Raw genomic sequence first — 22,875 nt, 5'->3', positions numbered from 1 at the left:
TTGTATCATTAAATATACAATTTTAAAGTTTGGTATGCGTTACCATTCATTTATGTTTAATTTTTTATATTTTTGTGAATTAAATTAGGTTCTCGACCCGTATATTAATAAATAACGTCAGTTAATTTTTCGTTCGGCCGGTTTAATTTAGCGCGTAGTGGTGTACTGTGTTTGGTTAGTTGTCTTAACCATTTGTTTCATGTTTAGCTACAGTTCAGTTACGAATTGGACTTAATATTTTAGTGAATGCTGGCACGCTGCCCTTAAATTATTTGATGCGTACTTTAATTTAACCCCGTTTCAATGTACTGCACACAGGATCTCACAGGAAAGGAATCCTTTGGTCCTGTCTCCTAAATCTCGGAATCTAAAGGTGCCCGTGAAAATGTATAAATAAATAGTAATCTGTATATCACTATGCATTATAAAAGTTTAACACTACAATTTTTTAGAATATTATTGTTAACATTGTAAACAATGCTGTGTATAAGCTTTATATATTCGTTAAACCATGATGATTTCATTATAATTGTGACCCCAATTTTTTTAAAGCTGGTAGTAGTGTCAAAAATTGAACCTAAAGGAGCTTACCACACGTCATATACTAATATCGCTATACATTAGATTTAACGATTGATTTTTTTTTCTTAACTATTTGTATACAATTTGTAATCTAGTTTTAGTATTATTATTTACTACTAATTTTTAACAAACCGTAAATAATATTTAAAAAAAAAAAACAATTTTTTCGGTTTCTTACCTAATCTATTTTGATTACGTTATAAATATTAGGTATATTATGTTGTTTTGTGCGTAGGAAAAAACTACTTGTTAGATTTAAATAAATTCTTATAAAATTGAATATTTTTACTCACAATATCATTATAGCCTATAGGTATCATAAATCAATTAAATATTATGGAATGTTTATTTAATATAATTATTATTTGTATATATTTTAATATTATAATCATGACGTACTCTCATTTTAAATATTATTATTTATTATAATCGATTTTTGGTAGTTCAACTAAATGGCTGTGAACTCAAAAGTGCCATTAAATCGTTTCGCGTTATAATCGTGATTTTCGTGTCCATTTATAGTTAGGTAGGTATATCGATAACAATATTTTGTAAATAATATTTACTTTATAAATACGATAGTCTTAGATCTCCCAGAGTAATTTCACGTCTAGTGGAAAAAAATTTAAAAATAAGCTGAATATATCAAAAACCGTAGTAGGTATAATAATCGTTGACTATAATTAAAATATTTTAGAACCAACACCGTTGAGACGGTGCTCCTTCACGTGGAACACCACCCACAATCCACTGCCCCTCCTTATAGTCCTTGTTCTCCTTCGTCTCGATCTAAACGTACATGTCACACGTCGGCAATATTGTAATATTCGTGTAACCTAATACTATTATATTATTATCACGGTGTTAAAACAATGAAAATTACATTGTTATTGTGACGTTCTATGTCGTGTGATGACGATTATGTTTTTATACACACTCGCGCGCATACAAACAAACACACACTTGTCTATAAAACAATATTATAATAACAAAAATAATCATAATAGTATGATAGTAGGTAAATATATATAGTAATAATAAATAAATTGTTATGCAACCGGTCGAGCACTTGTGTGTGGTGTGCAGCGACCGCGTGTCGAAAAAAACTTCCCGGACGAACGAGAGACTTGCAGAACAGATACTATAATATAATAATATTGTGTATACAATTTACATCAGGTAGTAGGTACTAGGTACCACCAGGAAGGTAGGAAATCTGTTACTGTAACATTATATGATATAATATTATATTATGGTATTCGCCTTGAAAATAATATAAAATATAATATCGTAGTTATCGCACTATAATACATACTCGCGTATAGGTATAGTTAGGTAGCGAACATATACATATTTTACGAGTCGGTCGCCGGTTCGTTCACGTTGGTTTAATAATATTATATACAGTGTAGTCCATTCAATCGTATATACGTTCACGATTTCGAAAAATTTTCATTATTTATTTTAAAAATTATTTTTTACACTGTCTGAAGTACCTATTCCAAAATAAAATTTTCGAAAAATGTTATATATTATGAATATTTTTATTTTTACGTTTTTTTTAACGACAAAGCACCTTTTTGTAATCCGTTTTCCAAAACAGAAAATTTGTTTGAATATGGTGGTTTATACAATTGTCTACTAATTTAAATAGTTTATTATAAGTATTCAAAGTTTAAATGGGTATAGTAATAGATCAACACATTATGGGGTTTCAAAATTTTAATACTAATATAACTCATTAACTGCTTGTTGTTACTAAAATATTTGAAAAAATATAATATTTTCTTCAAAAATGTTTACAAAATATGCCAAAATATTATGTATGCAAAAAAGGAAAAAAAATATTTTAAAAAATTTTTAGTTTCGGAATAGTTAATGTAGTATTTTAATAATGAATCAATTATATACACATATCACACTCGTTGGGCCCATGCAAATGGTAACGGTGGCTGCACTTGTTTCAGTTGCTATGCGGAGGGGAATTATTATTATGCATTGTTAATTTTCTATTCACACACAGAATATTTTTCAGAAAATTTAAATTTAGTAAAATAATCTAATTTAAATTTTCCATCGAGACTGTTTTTACTACCTACGATAGTGGCTCGTGGAGATTGAATATTTTCCTTTTAGCTTTTAGGTTAGGTTAATAAATAATTATGCATTTTTTCAAATTCTGATTTTGGGCACTTTTAAGTATCCCTGCTTTAATCTATATTTTCAAATAGTTCAATTTTTTATGTCACTCAACGACCTATGGAGAATAGTGATAGAATTTTGTTTTTTTCTTTAAAATAAGAACAACTATTTTATACTTTGTAGTAGTATTTTTTTAAAATACTATTAGTTTTAGTTTGATTAAATTGTATATAAGTACTATGAGTAGGTGCCAAGAGTTTAAAGTCCTTTTAAAAATGGTTGCACATAAAATATAAATTAGATGTTGTATTTCGGGAAGTATGTTATCTATGTCAAAAATCTAAAAAAAAATTCAATTTTCAATGTAATCTCTAGGTATAATTATTACAAATAAAAATTAATTTTAGTTATTTTCATCTCTTGCATAAAAAGCATTCTTGGTAAATTACCTTATAAAGTTTACCCATAAGTGATTATTTTTCTCAAAGATCTATTCTAGGAAACATAATAATCTGTAATTTAATAATTTTTGGATTCGCTATTCGTTTGCTGTCAGCGGGGGTGTTGTTGAAAACTCACGGAGTATGAGATTATCGGGAGCTTACGCAATCCGTCAATTTTCCACGAACAGACTTCTCCAACAATGACATGACGTTTGTTATAGCTAATAATGATTAATATCGTTTTATGTTATTATGTAATATCATTAATATCTATATAGTTTATATTATATGTACAATATAAATAGAACACAATAAAATGGCGTAATTTAATTGAAAAGTTAGTTTATTATAAGTAGTTATAACTTTATACGAGTGTATATATTTATATTGTAATTAAGGGCTATAAATTAAAATGCAAGTAAACCCAGTATTCTATAAGTATTTAACTTTCAAAGTGATTTTTGAAAATTAATTTAATTTGATTTGTACTTATAGAAAAATGCACAGTACTTTTCAAAACAATCAGAAAAAATAAAATCACGGAAAAAGTGAAAAAAGTGGAATATTTACGTAATACCAAGTATGTATAAAATCGATTTTGTTCTTTTTGTGATACGAAATTCGTCAAAATCATTAAAGTATGTAAAATATATTGCAGTAAAAAATGCATAAAAAAATGTAATTTTAAGTCTTAGAAATGCAATATAAGATGTAATTTGAGTTATATTTACAACGATTTTAAAATATCAAAATTACATAAATGCGATTAGGAACAGGGTTACATTTCCATATAATTATATGTATTACGAGTTACGACCCGTGGGCAAATTTTTACGCTCGTAAAATTTTTGCTATGTCGGGAGGAATCATACACTAGTACTAAAATACGTTTGGGAACTTCTGTAGCGGTATAACCACAAATCACAATGGGTACTTGTCGTTTTTGTTTTAAACCGCCGGTTCAGGCTTACACGAGCGCGTACTGCGACCGTATATATTATGAACTAGTTCCAGAACGAAGACGGAATATTGTTATCATTTACCTAGATTATAGGTACCTACTTACAATGCATTTGTTATAATAATAATAATAATATGTCATAACCGTTCTACAGAAAAATCAAGGATTTGTTCGATTCATTACAATATCACAATACCTATATAATATTATTAATTTATTATTACCTAGATGCATGGTTATACCTACAACACAACAATATTATTATTATTGTGCATAGTTAATAATATGTATATACGACAATTGTTGCATTGTATATGTATACCTAAAGCGTTTATGTGTAAGTGATTAATTATTTATTGCTTACGTATTCGATGTTAGCGGCCGTAGGGTACGAACAAGGATAACAGTCCATGTGGCTAATTCCATTATCGTCCGAGTTGCATTCGCACGTCTGGCATTTCGGCGCCGGCGCTGTCTTGGCGATCCTTTTAGCAAAAACTTGCAAGAATTTTTTCACCAAATTCAAGTTATCGGTTTCCATTTTTTTTGATGTGAACAACGAACCTGCGTTAAATTATAATATTATTATTTACAGTAAGAGAGGAGACATTAATTTATACCAATTCGCAAAACCCGATCGGAATCGATGCGAATACATAAAAGGTATGGTATGATAGCGGTATATTATAAATTACATTGAGTTAATCACTAAGAGTACTATTTTACATTTAATAACGAGTTTGTTAAAATTCTGAGTTTTAAGATTTTTAAATATACTTAAAGACTATATTCTCAAGTTCCTAAGACCTTGCTAACATTGTCATAAAAATCTGTTTTATCTGTTAAATAATATACAGTTGAAAAGGAGGGCACTCCTTTAGAAAAAAGAATAAGTTTGTATTTCTACGGGACACTTATTAAGTACACAATACAAAAAATGTCAAACATTTGAAAACTTTGTATTTAAGTATATTTAAAAATTGAAAAAAATCAGATTTCGAATAACTCTATTATTGAAGAAAAACGGAAGTGAGCATGCTATAAGTGACTCACTCTGTATATAGCATATTATTTTATACTGCAGTGTCTGTGCACCGTGTCAATAATATATTATTTTAAAATTTATATTTTTAAAGTACGTCATTTTCTGTTGATTATTACTGTATTCGAGTTAAAATTATTATTATTATAGTTCATAGAAGTTAACGGTTTATAGTCAAACTCCATAATAATAAAAAAAATAAATAAATAAGTGTGACGTGTCTACGTGTAACTCGCAGTGACACGTAAATAGTTAATTTATCGATTGATGATTTATGGAAATATTTTAAAAGTCGAATGAATAATTTCCATTAAGTATTCAAACAGTCGGGTAAGTTTTAAAGTTTGAACGAGAGGCGGGTAGAGAGACTTGTATATTATTATAAATACAGTAGGCGATCATCTATAGGTATAGTACATACTCGTATATATATATGCAGTGTACGGCGAGGACAAACACATGCAGTGGGACTGAACGCTGTATATTTTAAAGACATCGATCGCATATGAATATATGACGTATACGACATGTGCAGCGTGTACCCCGCCGAGGATTTACTTATTTAAAGTGTTGTAGTGTAACAATAGATGACACGCCACGGCTCGTACCATTATTGTCGGCGCGACCGTTTTACAACGGTAAATTCTTCGCGGGACGTAAATTTTTTATAAAAATGTTCACGCGCATAACACTATATTATATAGGTAATTCAATCCACAAACCATTCGACTCCAAAACGATCGGCGTACAGTATCCCAGCATGTTCTTCGTCAACTTCACCTGCTTCCTGAGACCCGCGTCTCCTCTTAGTGCCTTGAAATCGTTTCTCGTGTATGCCGTCTCGGCGTCAACACCTGAAACACACACGCCGATGGCCAAAAAATGTTATTATAATGTTATTACATAATATATTATAATATTATATAATTACTTTAGAACATGTATTTAAATGTATTGTTTACACAATCGTGTACACCTATATATACCTAGCACATTATACGTATTATCATAACTACTCAACTACTTGAATGTCTTGAATCTTATTCGGTATTCCATTTTCCAATAAAGGAACTCATGCTATATTATCTTTTTAAGGAAACTATAAATTAATGGGCTTATTCATGCACCCGAATATTAAGTGTTGAAGTAACTTCCGTATTCCAGTTTTGTAAAATTTCTAATTTTTACAGTTCTTCTTATGTAACGATTTCAATTTATTACCACACATTTTTAAATAATATTATTAATTACATTATGTATAGTATTGATTGCACGTTTTATTTGAAAAATAAGTGAAATTAGTGTCTACACGTAGCCACTAAATATCAAAATTATGTTTTACTCAATAGGAAATAGTAATATAGTATATTATTTTTATAACATTTTAAACTGAATAAATTGGACAAACCCTCGTTTTGGCACTGGAATTTATTGTTATAACAATTAAGTTCAGTACCATATTATTAGTCCGTGAAATAAAAATCCTATAGTGGGTCGTTTTATATTCATATATTGTACATAAATTATGCTAAATATATCATCAATATTATAATACTATTATAAGATTGTGTCTCTCGTACACTGTCACTGTGTTTTAGTCGATGAGTGTTATTGGGTTAATGGGCGTGTGTTTTTTTTCATACATATTTTAGTATATAATGTATAGTGATGTATATTATATGTATACATATACAGGTGTATTTTATACCGTATAGGTACACACTTACAGTCCCGTGTGATATAATGAGTGTTATATCGACGAAACCGCACGAGCGCCGCAGCCTAAATAAAATAGAATTTTTTTTCTTCGACCCGTTGTGTCTGAAAATGTGCACCTACCTACTGTCTACGATAAAATAATATAATAATATCGCTCCGCACAAAGACAACGCGCGATTATTATTTAACAGATATAGTACGTATACCTACGTGACGTTACACCATCATGACCGACTATAATACACCTCTTGGTTAACATTATTTATTCGCAATATATACCTACCTACCTATACCGTCCGCACTGCAGTGATACTAAACGCAGCACATTCACTACGATATAATAATATTATAATATTATATACTATATAATATCCGTCTACGCGCGCGCGCGAGGTCTTTGCACTCTTGAAAACGGCTTGTATTACTCAACTACTGTTCCCATAGACCGTGGAAGCACAACATAATATTATATTATATATTTATTTAATGTGTATTTTGTTTATTAATTTTACTGGCGTACACACGACGGTAACACGCGTATAAATGCTCAGGGCCAGTGGCCCGCGAAATGGTTCGAGATATAATATGATTATACAAGGTATTATAAGTGCAGGGATACCTGTTAAAATGCCGTTAATAAGCACTCTAACCGCGCACGTTTCGTACGATAATTCTTTCCTCCGCGAAAAACTATACAATCCACGTCGCTATAATCATATAAATCTATGATTTTCCCGCATCGAAGGAAAAATTTCGGTTTTGGAAAACAAAAGTGTTGAGAAAAAAAGATTGGATTACTAAACCAGAGTTAAAACCAAAACGAGTATTTTTTTCTATGTTTCCTCGAGATTTTGGAAAAATTGACTTTGTACTATACGCCTACGACTCTGCAGCTGCAGTATACCGTACATACATGACGTATTTTATATTATAATACACGACACGTAAATGCGCCTACGTTTCGAAATTTGCGTACCATTGCACTACACGCACCAGACAATCCGCACGTATTTGCGCAAAAACCAGACGCGGCTGTTGGCAGTGCACACAATTTATATATATTATTATTATTATTGCTGTTGTCACCGCGATCGTAGGTATACGCTAGATAATAATATACCGGGATTTCGCGGTTAGCGGGCTCGATACCGACGATACACAGTATCATATTATTGTGCTGTGCCGTTATAATATTACTTGTGATCTGTGGTTCTGCAAAAGGAGGTACCTACTCGTCGATTATTATGGCCTATATGGGTATGAGGAACGAGCGGCTGCACGTCTCCGACCTTTGAGCTCGCTGTAGACGGCGATCGGGCCGATCGGAAATCGGTATATAAAAAGATAATATTACAATATATAATACATTAACACAGTATTACAGTAATGCATCGTTAATTTTACTATTACGTATTATACCCCACATCCTGCAGTGTTCAGAAAGAATGAGCGTGTATCACGTTCACGTTGATATATTGCGAACGACGTGAGAACGTCTTCGTCACTCACTATTATATTACAACAAATATAGCGCAAACGTGAACGAAATGCATATTTTATAGGAACCTTTTTAGGTCGTCCAGATGACATTTTTTTTTCATTAATATCATTACCGAGTAATTGTATCGAAATTTCATGTAAACGCTGTGGAAGCGAAAAATCCATGCGGTGTTATACAACATTAAAGATTGTTTTTTGAATGTTTATGCAATCTTCAAAAGGGGGAAAGTAGGTAACCATTCTGTTGTGCAGTAGGCGTCGATTGAACTTCGTCAATGAAGAGTATAAGTCACTATAATATATGTGCTAAACTCAACGATAAATTCTTGCATAAGCAAAACGTTTCTGATCGAAAACAGTCTGACAGCATTACTAAGTATATTTATATAATTATAACTATTAGTAATAAAGTAGTCAGTAGATTGAATTGATTTTTTTAGGAAAATATTGCAATTGGAAATGACGTTATGTGTATGAAGTATAATTATAAACGTTAAAATTTGCAAAAGTACCCGTGAATAATATTTTTAATTTCAGCAAATTACTCAAATTTTTATAATATGTTTAAATACCTAATTTCATACACATTTGAACTTAGAATATCTATACAAAAAAAAAATTGTTCTTTAGATTTTTTGGTTAACTACTATTAAGAAACCTTGAATAATTTAAGTTTAAGTTTAATTATTAAATTTTTAACTACAAAATATTTGACAAAATAAAAATAAAAATAATATAAATAAATATATTTAAATAATAATTGTAAATATACCTATTTACATTTAATTGTTAAATATGTAATAACTATCAACTTATGAGAAACGTTGTATTATTTTTTTAATATACAAAAAAATGTACAAACATTATTTTATAGACATTTATAGAAAAAAAATATGTCTATAAATATCTTACAAAAAAAAGTTAAATGAACCTTTGAAATTTCTATAGTATATAGAAATTCCTAATATTTACATTTGGTTAAAATGTCAAATATTTACGTTATTTTTTTTTTTTTACCTAACCTACAGAATCAATTTTGTTGACTACTGGTATTGCATAAAAATGTACCTACTTTTTTCCTTAATTTTTTAAATTTTGTTTTTCTTATTGTAGGTATTGAATATAATATTATATTACTTGTAATTTTTACTTTTGTTCTTTTCCCTTCCCCAAAGTGCTAACTAGATATAATTTGCTATCGGAAACCACCTTCAAAGCTAAAAATTGAAACATTTTCACAGTAAAATGTGATGGCAAACAAAAAAAAAGAAAACATCATTATAAAATCAATACATTCATCACTCCGCTCAGAATCTTAAATACATAGTACGATAAGTATAATACTTTTATTAAGTTAAAATTTTAAATTTTCAGCAGAAACTATCAAAATGATCGAGAAAAAATGAAAGAAAACTAAAATTTTCACCCACTCAAAATCATGTTATGTATTTTATTTTGATGCAATTAAAAAAAAAAAACAATATATGTTCTATTATATTTTTACCAAATAATTATACTTGCATTATTTACACACGATATAATTTTCAAAATATTTTATATTTTTTTTTTTTAAACTATTTTTAGACATTTGTTATTTTTGATTTTGTTTAGCTTTTCATTATAAAGTTATCGACTTTATTTCTTGTGAAAAAGCTTAAAAATTTAATATAAGGTTTCGCATAAGTAATTCATATACTAGAATCAAAAAATAAAAATATAAATATATCATAAAATATACTGATTAATATAGATGACAGACAGTTTTTTTTTCAGTTTTTTAGTTTTGTTATGCAATATTGCAATAGTTTATCATTAAACTTAAGTTCAACATAAACATTACAGTGACTTAGTTATGAAATACTATCAACATCTACTATATCTCAGAGTGGTTACACATTAGCCAACTTTTTAAATTTAATATTTATTTTATTATAAGTATACAAATTTAATAAAACTTAAAACATCTATTTTTTGGTATGTATAATTTATAACTTTTTGTAATATGAAAATTGTTCTTTACTTTTGATATTATGAATGTTTTTACTTGTTTTATTAGAGTTTGCATATTTTCTTCAGGTAAACACAATGTTTGATTCAGAAGAGTTTACATAATATTTCTTTTCAGTAAACATAATGTTGACTTGGAAGAGTTTACTTCCACCCAAATTATAAACAATAATTTATGATATAATATTACTTACATAGTATATCGTGTATTAATGTTAATATTGGCAAAAATTAGTTAAATCAACACTATAACTTAAGTAGCAAAATAATTTATAAAATATTCTCAAAGACTGATAAGACTAAAACACGGTTCTGCTGTTTGCCCAGAATTGTTTTTCTTAGGCAAGCAATAATATTTATCTTTAAATTAAAATTAAGCATAATCATTAATGTGTTCTGAAATAAAGACCGTATTATCTTAATATGGCTCATCAAATTCTCTGATTTTATATATATATAGATAACAGTTAAATAAAATATTAGACTTATGGAAATTATGCGTTACAGACTTTCAGTCTCTACCACTTTTATGATATTTCAATGTATTTTATTAACTATTATAAAATAATACCTACCTATTACATTAACTAGTAACCCACCGACTTAAAAACCTGGTGTAATCAATTAATTATATCTGACTATAAATTTAATAGTTCGAGAACCACATTACGAAAAATGTATACGTGTTTGTTAGTTATAAACAATAAATAAACCTAAATTTCTTGTACATTTTAATTCAGTGTACCTACCTATTATCTAACAGAGTCCGAGATAATAGGGTCAGTGACGTTTTTGTGATTTGTAATTAAACATTCTACAATGAATGATTTCCCACGTGGGCTGAAGATGCACGTGGGCAAGAGACAGTGCTCTCGTGACATGTGCAATAAATCGCTTATCAATAGCAGAAATCTGATTGTACATCGGTGCATTCAAATAGGCAAGAAATCGTATGATAAGTATGTGCGTGAAACGGTGTTTTATCAAATTTACAATTTGACGAGACAACTGGGTACGCACGAAAAAGAATACTGTATAGTGTAGTGTGTGACCAGAAATTTACCAATAACGGTGAACTCGCGGCACACCAGTGGACGTACTACAAGGTCCAAATTATAGAGATTGCCTAAGTCAAGTTATGATAGCAGTATAATACTGTTAATGTATTAATATTTTTGTATCTTTGTTTGTCGATATTAAATTTAGTTAATATTTATTTTTTAATTATTTTTTTTTTTTTTTAACGTGTCCATAATAAAAATACCGTCTTTATTTATATTTATTCAATGTACATTGAGTATAGTAAAATTATAAATGTTTGGTAGTTTACTACACTCATAATTACGATATGTACGAGACAATATGTATGAAAATATTTTCAAAATAAACATTAGTGTGGGATTTTCTAAAAACTTTACATTTAATAGCGTAATAATAATATATACTCAGTTTTTATTCTATTCGAGTTTAATTTTACTCGACCCAGTTTTTATTTAAACTTAAATGCAGACAGTTTACTTAAACTATAATTAAAAAAATAAAAAATAAGTATTTTTGGATTATAAAGCTCGAATTATAACAACACATTTAAATTACTTTCGAAGCAATGAATTAGATAACTAGAAGATCCATTACATAGATGTATTTGTTTTTAAAGTAAATACATTTAACTTGCCTCTATTCACATAATATAAAAACATTCCTACCACGTTATATCTTTCAAATAATTAATGTTTAACTGTAATAGAACATCCCTGTATCATTTTCAGGGTGATCAGAATTTTACTTTACAGCAGTTGTTTTCAAACAAACATTGAAAATAGGAAGACAGATAAAACATGAAATATTGAATTAGTTTAAATGATTGTTAAAAATAATAATACAGCCAATAAAGGCATTACTGATGCAAATATTTTTGGAATGTTAAAAAAATATATTTAACAAAGGAATTTGGTGAAAAAGTAAGTAGATACAAATTCATAAAAGTTCAAGTATTTATCAATATAGATGATTTTTGCAATTAAAAAAAAAAAGCCGACAAGGAATAATTACATTTTTGATATTTAAAGAATATAATTTAAAGAATCAACATCTCTGTTTTTTATTAATTTATATAATGTGTAAATTATATATATACACACGTGCATTAAGACTTCTAGGCCAATATTTCGAAATTGTGCGAACGCATGAAACCAATTTAAAGGGTAAAACGATCCCCAGTATACAATTATTTGCATTATTATTATTATTATTTAAATTAATCACTTTTCTCGCTAAAAATATGGAAATAAATAATAAAAGTCAGTTCATCCGCACCGTTTGGATACATATTGAATTCAATGGAATATGTTACAGAACCATTTTAGAGTTTCATATTGAAAGGTTGATTTTGAGTTATAACTTTTTTTTTCTAAATTCAAACAATTGCTAATGACGAAAATTTACGATAAATGAAAACGCGAGTTTTCTTTAATAACTTAATAATAAATCATAATAATTTATGAACCAATTATTTGCCCGTTTAACATCGATTTACTTATAGCTAAACGCGTAAAGCATCAATCGTACGTCATAATATACATAAATAAATCAATGATGTGCCCAATTAAGAGACGAAGTCTTCCCCCATATTGAATCAGGTAAATATTATAATACGTAAAACTATCTAGATTCTTACGATGGCTAACCAGTAGGTTCAACTCTGTAGCTTGTTTATAGTAACCTTTTATTTCCCTCAATGGGTTCAGAAACGTTTCCTAAGTTATGCAGCCTTCTTTTACTAAAAATTTATCATCCCCAGCTTTATTACGAACCAGTCACGGAAGCGTTAAATCTCAATTTTCTCGAGAACAAACGGCTGTTGACTGATGAAAATATTTTATTAAAATTATTACAGGGTAAGATTGATGCACCTCGACTGCTCAAGCGTATAAACCTACAAGCTGTAATGGCCCATACTAAATTCCGTTAACTTTCTATTTCCTGACTTCTTGTTCTATTTTTTTTAATGAATGATTCCTTAATTAAAGTTATAAATTGTTTAAATGATATAATAATGCTGATATTTGTCTTTAATTTTTTGTAATTTTATTTCCTTTTGTTATTTTAATTTTGTACAATTTTGTTATCTATATTGATTATTTTACTTAATGTTATAACTATCTCTACGTAGTATTTGATATTTCATATATTATGTAAAAAAACAGATTAATATTTATATCAATAAATAAATAAAAATAATATTATAACTTTTTAACTACAATAGGTATAGGAACCCAAGAATTATTTTTTATCATTGATAATTAAAAAAATACTGAAATAAATGGCTTTATTACGATTTAATAATTATATTAATTTATCTTTAAAGTTTTAAAGAGATATTTATTAACTACTAAGTTCTGAGAACATCTACACTTTTCATTCACCACCACAGTAGCGTGAGTGGACTTTTATATAAAAGTTTTATGTTTATACCAATACGCATCAAATCATACCGATTTGTATCGGTGTATAGGGATCATATATCCCACAAATTTTATATCCTCAATTTATAACTGAAATTTATAGTAATAACTAGTAAGTATGATGCTCTATTTATGCACGACATCACCATGTAATCATTTTTTTAACAACATTTTAGTTATACCTACCTATTATTATATATTTTAAATCTTTGATGTATGATTTACAACAGTTACAATTAAAGTTTTTTTTTAAGTCATAGTTAAGTTTTATGTTACGTTTATAAATTGATTATATAATATTCACATTTAATGTTTTCGGCGTATACTTAACGTGTGTTATAGAAAAAAGGAAAAAAGTAATAAAGAATAAAGTAAAAAATATTTCATTCCGATCCCGTATAGCCATTCACACGTACATCTTAATTCATATCGTAATATTACTATTCCGATATCGTACATCATGATTTATAATATTGGGCCGGTTGGACCACAGTATTATTACTGCACCATGACGAATCTGCACGCACAACACACGTGTTATAGATACCTACGCCCGCCGAATACGCACATTTTTCCTCTCTTTATTAGTCTTATTTTTCCATACAACACGCGGTGGTCCAGTGGTGACCGCCATGGTTGTCTGATAATATATTATAAATATGATGATTAACCAACCTTAATATCAGGCTAATTCAAATTTTTCAGTCAAATGAACTGGGGAAAAATCAAATAAGTCGCTGTATATTGATCCAACCTAAATGTAATACAATTATTTAATACTGTAAGTATACGCTGCACACAAACAATATCGAAGTGACTCAAAATAAATATGACAGGGATATTCGAATTTAGTAATAATTTATACATATTTATTTGTTCTGTCAAACATGGTTAGAGGTGTAAAGTTTTATAACATACTACGATATTTCGTATACCTACAGCACCTATAACATTTTTTACGTGGAAACCATATTTGGTAATGAATTTAATTTTAATTTTAATTTAGGTAACATTTATTTGAAATGTTTTATCTTTAAATTTATTTACAATACGTATATATAAATAGTAGGTAGGTAATGTATATATTATAATATTTATGAACATAAAAGACTTGTTAAAAGGAATTACTCGAAGGAATTACTTAACACTTTTGATATGTTTTTTTATATACTTTCTTTTATGCTTAATCTCTACACCATTTTCTCTTTACTCTTCTTGAAGGATTTTTTAAAAGGATATTTTCGAAGCCAAGAGCAGGGATCAGTAGGTTTGAATGATTTGAAGGCGGTATTGGAAAAGTTTTTAAGTAGATATTGCTACTTCTAAGACCGTTTGAACTTTTAAGTTCTAATGAAGAATATGATTTGAGACATAAAGTAGTTCATTTGCTATTATACGTATATCGATTTTAAGGTTTGTATTTATTATATATTAGATTCTTTTAGGACTCCTCACAATTGAATAATGCAGTAAGAGAATTTTTTTTAATATTATTGTAATTAAAATTTTTGTTGTACCTAAAAGTTGTTAAAAGCAACGTAAAAGTACGTAAAAGCATTTTTTTGGAAAAACAGAAAATTAAAAATAAAAGCTTTAACCATTTAACATAAAGGTGTCTATACACGTATTCGGATATACTGCTTATTTATAGGTACTATGGGTACCTATATCATTATTATAGTTTTGTAGTCTTTACAAATACACAGTTACTTTTAAGGTTGAGAAATAATACGAAAATCTGTGTTTGATTTAGCATGAATTAAAAACACAATGAGATGAAACAAGCTGCGCAATTATGACCGAATTAAAATAATCGCTTAGGCTGAGGGATTTTTGATTTCATTCGACCACAGGAGATCTGAAATATCTGCCAACTTTGCTAGATAATCCGCTGAATATAATTATACAATAGGCACTATAGTTAACCTACCGTGCAAAACTACAGTTGTAGGTAAAATAATATGAATATATGATAAATTGTGCGTATATTCCTACACGAAGCAACGATCGAAGCCCATATACAATATAATAATAATAGTATACAGTTTATAGAAATAAGTCGACTCGTTCCGCATATTGACCATTTATCTATACCTACATTTATTGTTTTGTCTGCAGTATGTGTACCTATATTTATCTATGTACCTAGGTACATACTATATACCATTATATATTACAACCGATCACAATTATAAATAAATGGAAATGTTTCCAACGATATTGAATAGAGCTCAACGGAGAGCGTTTATAAAGTAAGTAGGTGTACACTTATTTCACTGAACAATGATTCTCTATATCGGTAGAGACTCCGTGTGTACGGGAATACATAATAATGTGAATAAGATTTAACAAAAAAATAAAAATAAATTGTGCACACTAACCGAATAACGAGCTCCCCGCTCGTGACTTATCAAGAACGAATGGCTTGTCCATTAAAACGTGTAACTTTATACTTTTCTCCGTAATTATATGGTTGATAACGGAATAGTCCAACTAGAATAATATGAATTGCATTGTTGTAAAACACCAGACAATTATGTGCGATGTGTGCTCTACTTGTAGAGACTTGTGATAAATTAATGTAGTTATAAAAATAGGGTTACCATCATGTTCGACGGATCGCAGTCACTGCACGGAAACAGTAAAAATATTATTGAATGTGCCGTCCTGAAACGCAACTTTGACGCGAATCGAATGGCGTTGAATATGTCGGAATTTCCGTTACCTATGGAAAAAAAACCGAATAAATAATAAATGTTTTAAAATTGTATTATTTTAAATCGAAAACATCAAGCAACCATTATAAATTATATACAGTACACTGTTGTTGGTTTTGAAATATATATCAATATTTGTTTCCCATTCGCACAGCATAAAAATATTTAATATTGATTATAAAATCTATACCAACCGATTTGTATGTTGTTCAAAAACTGTAAGAATAGCGTTGGGCTAGCGAACACTTGACCGTTGATGACAACGCTATGAGGCTCGTCAAATAAACCGTTGCCGCCAAAGAAAACAGCTGAAAATCTGAAATCACAAACAATACATTTTATAATATTTATACGTTTGTATTTTAAATAAAAAATTTATCGTATAATATTGTATATGATATAGAAAAAAACTGATATTATTAGTCCACAGTCTACTTATAATCAGTGTTCCATGAAAATAATTGTTTATTTTAAAGTAAAATATAGGTAATTGTATATAATTTATCGTTTTATGCTGAATTCTGTGTTTCTGTAGATATGGTTTTTCAAGTGTTATGCTAAACTACCTATTTTTTATACTAGGTTCTATCCCATACTATAATTTCAAAATATTTTATTTTATTTTACATTTAAACGTTACCCAAAAGTATCAACATAATAAAGTTGACATATTTTTAGGATGAGCTCTGCAAGCTCAACCTTGACACCACTTAAAATGTGTGGTTTACATTTGTTGAGACAATGACCTGTTTAAAATAAATACGTATTTACAAAACGTAAGGTGGTAAAATACTTACAAAAAAATCCGTGCGTACAGTATTAAAACAAGCAAGACTTAGTTGATAATAATAATCGATGCCCCATTTAATATACATTTACGCATTTATAGTTTAAAATTACTTCACATGCAGTCGACAATCAATCTAATGACATATCATCTAAATTATACGATAAAGCTCATTGAACTAACTATTTTTTTTCTTCTTTGTCGTTAGATATTTTTTTAACTTTAGAATATTATAATGTACATAGATTACATATATAATAAACTATTAAATATACTTATTTTAACCATTAAACATCTTATATACACTATTCTATTAGATTTAATGGGACAATTCTTTATAGTTGTCATAAAATTGTTACGCAACAACGAATCAATGATAATATTATTATCGTTATATGATTTAATAACATTGTATGAACCTATCAAATACTTATATAAGTACAGTTTATTTTATATGCACTTCCATATTATTTTATTATAATATATATAGGTAGTAGTTTATTAAGTTATATTGCTCAACATTAATGTTGATATATATAAATTAAAATGCAAAATAATAGTTTACTACTTTCTGAGATTTTACAATTTATATTCTAGTTAGTGATAATAATCCTTAATGATGGCTTAAATCAAACATAAAATTGAATAATTAAATTTAAAAAATAATAGATAGATACCTAGTTATTAAAAGAAGACATATTAATACAAATTTATAAGTGTTATAGTGTAGTTAAATATTTTATTATTTAATCACAAAGTAGGCAATAATTTTAAAAATTTGTAAACAAACAAACTGTTTTTCCTTGTTGATTCAATAATTTGTTTTAAAAACAAACTTATTGGTAATTGCATGTACAATATTGAAATATACAACGATAAGAAAAAGTAAACTAATGAAGTAGTACAAAAATGGCTTAAGACCATAATTATTTAAACATTTTGAAAGTTTCCCAATCATGTGTAATATGAGTGAAAATTAAAAAAAAAAAATTATTTTTAACACATTTAATATTAGACTTTATTTCTTATTAACTCTAATCTTTTAAAATTAAATATTCCATTTGATAACTATTAGTTTATAACTTAAAGTTATAAAGTTATGAACATTGACCTAACTAAACTATCTAAATACTTCCCAATTTTGTCATATGGTCACATAATAACTTACTATAGTAATATTGATTTTATAATAATTTATTATAAAATCAATGTTAATAATTATCTACATAATAAGTTAAAGGAGCACATGAATGTAATATTCATGTTTGAAAAAAAAATATGACGTAATGTATAATAAATTAAAACTTAAATACGACATTTTTGCTCCCTTTCATAAAATATCAGGGAGACAACTTACTGTCACGGTCTTTGCTACCCATATTACGCCTATGACTAGTGATAAATATCGCTATACCTAAGTAAAATGATTAGTCATTCATTTTACTACTCATTTGAATTTCGATTTATGTAGTCTTATTATTTTTGTTTCAACCAATAATTATCTACTATTTTAAAACAAAAAATAGATTTATAGCATCAAAGCATTTTATCATTCTTATCGTTTTATCGTTTATTAATTATTTCTTATGCCTATTTTTTTTAAAAACTATTTTAAGGAACTATCTAAAAAAAACTCTAAAATCTAAAAAACAAATATAATATATTTTCACATTTATTCATGTGTTGCATTATAAAATCCCAATTCTAGCTAGACGTACGGCATCGTGCGATATTCACTCGGAATCAAGTATAATCATATTACTATGTATAATGAATTCGTCGAAACGAAATGTTTGCGGTTTCGTTTGAGTCTAAAATCGGGATCTTTGATCTATACCATACATAGAAACTCTTACTTGTTGTTCGTCATTCCAACGTCGTGCAACTCTTTAACCATCATCGTGAGCAGGGTGTGCACATTCTTTTTTTCCGTGAAATTCTCGTTGCATTTCTTGGCCTCGACGATGAATACGATGTCGGCTGACGACGGTACGTGGCTACCGTTGATATTTAAGAAATCTCCTTCGGTAATTTCCGTGTTATTTACTCCGTGACACCTGTGGCCAAACACACGGGCAACATCATAAAATAAACATCAATATTTCAAATCGGGTAAATGGATTATGGTACGTATAATATTATACACTGCACAGTGATTGTTTTCATTATGGCTACACTTATTTCAAAAATCAAATTTTATATGTATTTTTTGGAAAAAAAATGTTGGAAGTATTTTTAAATCGTATTTTCTACTAATTTTTATTAATATGTATTTAATTTTTTTTTTATGTACATCTATATCATGGATCCTCAACCTTTTGAACTTCACGCCCCCTTTCAAACTATTGTATGAATTTACGTCCCACCCCCTCACTACTATAAGATTGATGTATGCATAATATTTATATGTAAGTATATATTAATATATGCAGGATTTATTATATATACGTCATAACTTACTTTAATGTTGGTTATTGGATTAATATGAATATACTTAAATGAAGGTTTTTTATCATATCGTTTCGTTTTTTGTGTTTTTTCAAAAATTTCACGCCCCCTCCCCCTCTGAAATTTTGTCAAGCCTCCCGAGGGGGGGTCTCCCAAGTTGAGAACCCTTGATCTTTATCAATAATCGGTTATATTATACATATACATAAATATTATATTTTATGTTTGTCATGCCAAACGAAATCCGTATAAACTATATAAAAAAGAAAAATTACCTATCTGTAAATACGAGTTAATTTAAAAACTTTAGGAATCATAATTAAAATAAATTCATTATTTTAGGGTGGTGTGTAATCATTCCATATGAATCTCAAGCATTTTCATTTTTCCAAAACAAAAAAAAAAAGCCGATTTTTTAAAATACAATACCTAATTATTACCACAATATTATTATTATTATGAAATCTCGTATTGTAAACCCGTACGACAAGCAATTAAAAAATAATAATAATATATTTCCGACCACTGACCTGACACAGTTTGTCGGTGTGCGGACTGGTAGATTTTCTATGGAGCACATTTCGCTGTAGGCGGTCGCCGATGTACACGTCTCGTTTTTGTTGGCTTGCTTCAGGCACAAGTCGTAATAAGGGCTGGGGTTTATCTGTAACAAATCAACAGTGCAACGGAAAAATTAAACAAGCCGTTATCACAAGTCTTGTGCGAATCGTTTGTACGTCGTGGAAAATCATTAAGTATAAGTGGGTACATTTTATGTAAGTACGATAGGACATACACATTATATAATTATTATCATAGAGTCATTATCGTACGGTTACAACTACAGTAATAATAATATGATACCGGTTGGGTATTCGATTCGAGCAACAACCAGGAATATCACTTATTATTGCGATTTATTGAGAAAATTGATTTTATTATTTAAAATTTATCCAATATTTGAACAATTGAAACCCGTTTTGAAATTAAGTACATTGTCTAGATTTTTCTTGTCCTAGATAGATAGGTACCTACTTAACTCGTTTTTGATTATTTTAATAACAGAATGATTACAACGATTGAAATTAATAAAATAAAAATTGTTAAATATTTTTAATTGGAGTAAACATAAAACGTGGTTAATGGTTATACATAATATACCTACGAGTATATTTATATCGATTATATCGATATTATCTAAGTGTTAACATTAGCTATAATATATAATTATGTATGTATTATTCAATGTTAAAATTTGAATTATCGTCTATCACTCTAAAACCTCTTGCCAAAATGCCTATTAAATTTTAATATTTATTATATTAGTAACTATTGACTATTCTACCAAATAGTTTTTTTTCACTATTAAAAGGAGTAACATAACCTCAACATAAACAATTATAAATTAATATTTTTTTTACTAAATTAATTCATCAAAAATTTAAAATATTTTATCATTTGGTATTTGATAAATTTACATTAAATGTATTTTTACACCATATTATTATACCTATGTAACTTTACATTTTACAATTATTATAATATAATATTTATTCTTGTAAAAATTGAAAATATTATATATCTATAAGTTTTATCGTTGTACATAATAATATTTAATATTTAACTAGTACACGTTTCTCTATACCTACTTAGAAAATTGATTTTAATTTTTTACAGAGCGATATAGCGAGATTAGAATTAAATGGCGCGTGATTTCCATTCGGCGTCCTAAGACCCGTGCCCCACGGCGTCTGGGACTCGTTATTAAATCCGGTAAGCATAACTGCCGTTGCGGTACGTTATTACAAGCGCAGTGAATTTAATGCACTAAAAACCCATGAAATACGAATGCATTCGTGTGCTCAAAAATAGGAAAATAAGCATTACAAAAATGCAATATATATTCCGAAATATGTGAAATTTACTTCATGAAAATAATCACAGATGCATGGCTTGAAAGAATTATTTAAATGCAATAAATAGTACGCATAAAATATTAAAATTATACTTTGAGAAAATTATAAAAAATAAAATTTTACAGCACCTTCCTATATAAGTAAAATAATATTTTTTCAAAGAATTTATGAAAAACATATTTTTCATTAAAACATGTATATTCTTCCTTAGCTAGGTGTGCAATAAAAAAAATAAATAAATAAAACCAGTTATAATATGCACCAACATAATATGTAAAATTATGTATAAAAAATACAATTTTGCTTTAAGATTGATAATATTTTGAATCAAATTTGTGTCTCAGTTAATAAATTCAAATCAAGTTCATCGATACGAAAAATTATTAAATTCACAACCCTAATTGCTTATGATTATTAATTTAAAATTATAACCCTCTTGCCACTAAAAAAAAATAATAGCTCTGTGAATTCTTGGGTTGTAAATTTGTAAATCAAAACTCTAGTATTGGTTTGTGGGAAAACAAGGACTTTAAGCTACTATTAAACTGTTCAAATTGAGTTGGGGACCTTATTTGTCGGATACGTCAATTCTTTTCGTATAAAATGTCCACAATAGATAATATAATAAAATAAATAATTATTATAGTATTCACAAACGTCAATTATATTATGCGTACCACGGAAAAGCAGGTGAATAGTGGCGAGGTCTTATGTTTGAAATAGCTGTCGCAGATCTCCACGATCTGAGCGCTTGGCGACGATTTCCTCTGGACTGACGTGTACGCGCTGCAGCTGTTCTCGTTCAACGACCAGCTCTCCGTGAACTTGAACAAATCCGGTTCCAAGTAGCCGTTGGACGACAGCATGTCGTCGATGGGCTCGTTGTCCATCGTTCCCAGCAATCCCGCCGTCTTCCCGAAATACCAACCTGCAACAGTTTCCGAGGGCTGCAATGCATTATTTGGTACTATGCTATTTTAATATTTAATCCAATGTTTTACCAACGACAATGGCATACTGAAAGTCGTTATCAGACAGTCATATGCGCCGGTCATGTATATAAGTGTATTTATTTTATTTAGTAATAGGTTCATTCAATCATTAATTCTGTATATTAAATATTAAATTTCAAACTGCTAATGAAGAT

At 28.3% G+C, this 22,875-nt stretch overlaps 1 protein-coding gene across 1 annotated transcript in view; it reads right to left on the bottom strand.

The window, feature by feature from the left end:
- Nucleotides 1-22,875, bottom strand: part of LOC114121006 (uncharacterized) — a 102,941-nt gene that overhangs the window by 735 nt on the left and 79,331 nt on the right. The window contains exons 67-74 of the mRNA XM_027983135.2: nucleotides 22,406-22,656; nucleotides 20,343-20,476; nucleotides 19,221-19,421; nucleotides 16,772-16,893; nucleotides 16,464-16,585; nucleotides 16,242-16,353; nucleotides 5,893-6,024; nucleotides 4,493-4,692 (exon numbers count right to left, since the gene is read on the bottom strand). Of these exons, the coding sequence (XP_027838936.2) occupies nucleotides 4,493-4,692; nucleotides 5,893-6,024; nucleotides 16,242-16,353; nucleotides 16,464-16,585; nucleotides 16,772-16,893; nucleotides 19,221-19,421; nucleotides 20,343-20,476; nucleotides 22,406-22,656 (1,274 nt within the window). The remainder of the gene's footprint in view (nucleotides 1-4,492; nucleotides 4,693-5,892; nucleotides 6,025-16,241; nucleotides 16,354-16,463; nucleotides 16,586-16,771; nucleotides 16,894-19,220; nucleotides 19,422-20,342; nucleotides 20,477-22,405; nucleotides 22,657-22,875) is intronic.

The sequence above is a fragment of the Aphis gossypii genome, chromosome X (genome assembly GCF_020184175.1).
Source record: "Aphis gossypii isolate Hap1 chromosome X, ASM2018417v2, whole genome shotgun sequence".
Classification (NCBI taxonomy): Eukaryota; Metazoa; Arthropoda; class Insecta; order Hemiptera; family Aphididae; genus Aphis; species Aphis gossypii.
The sequence above is the reverse complement of the archived record's forward strand: the minus strand, read 5'-3'. Positions and strand labels throughout refer to the sequence as shown.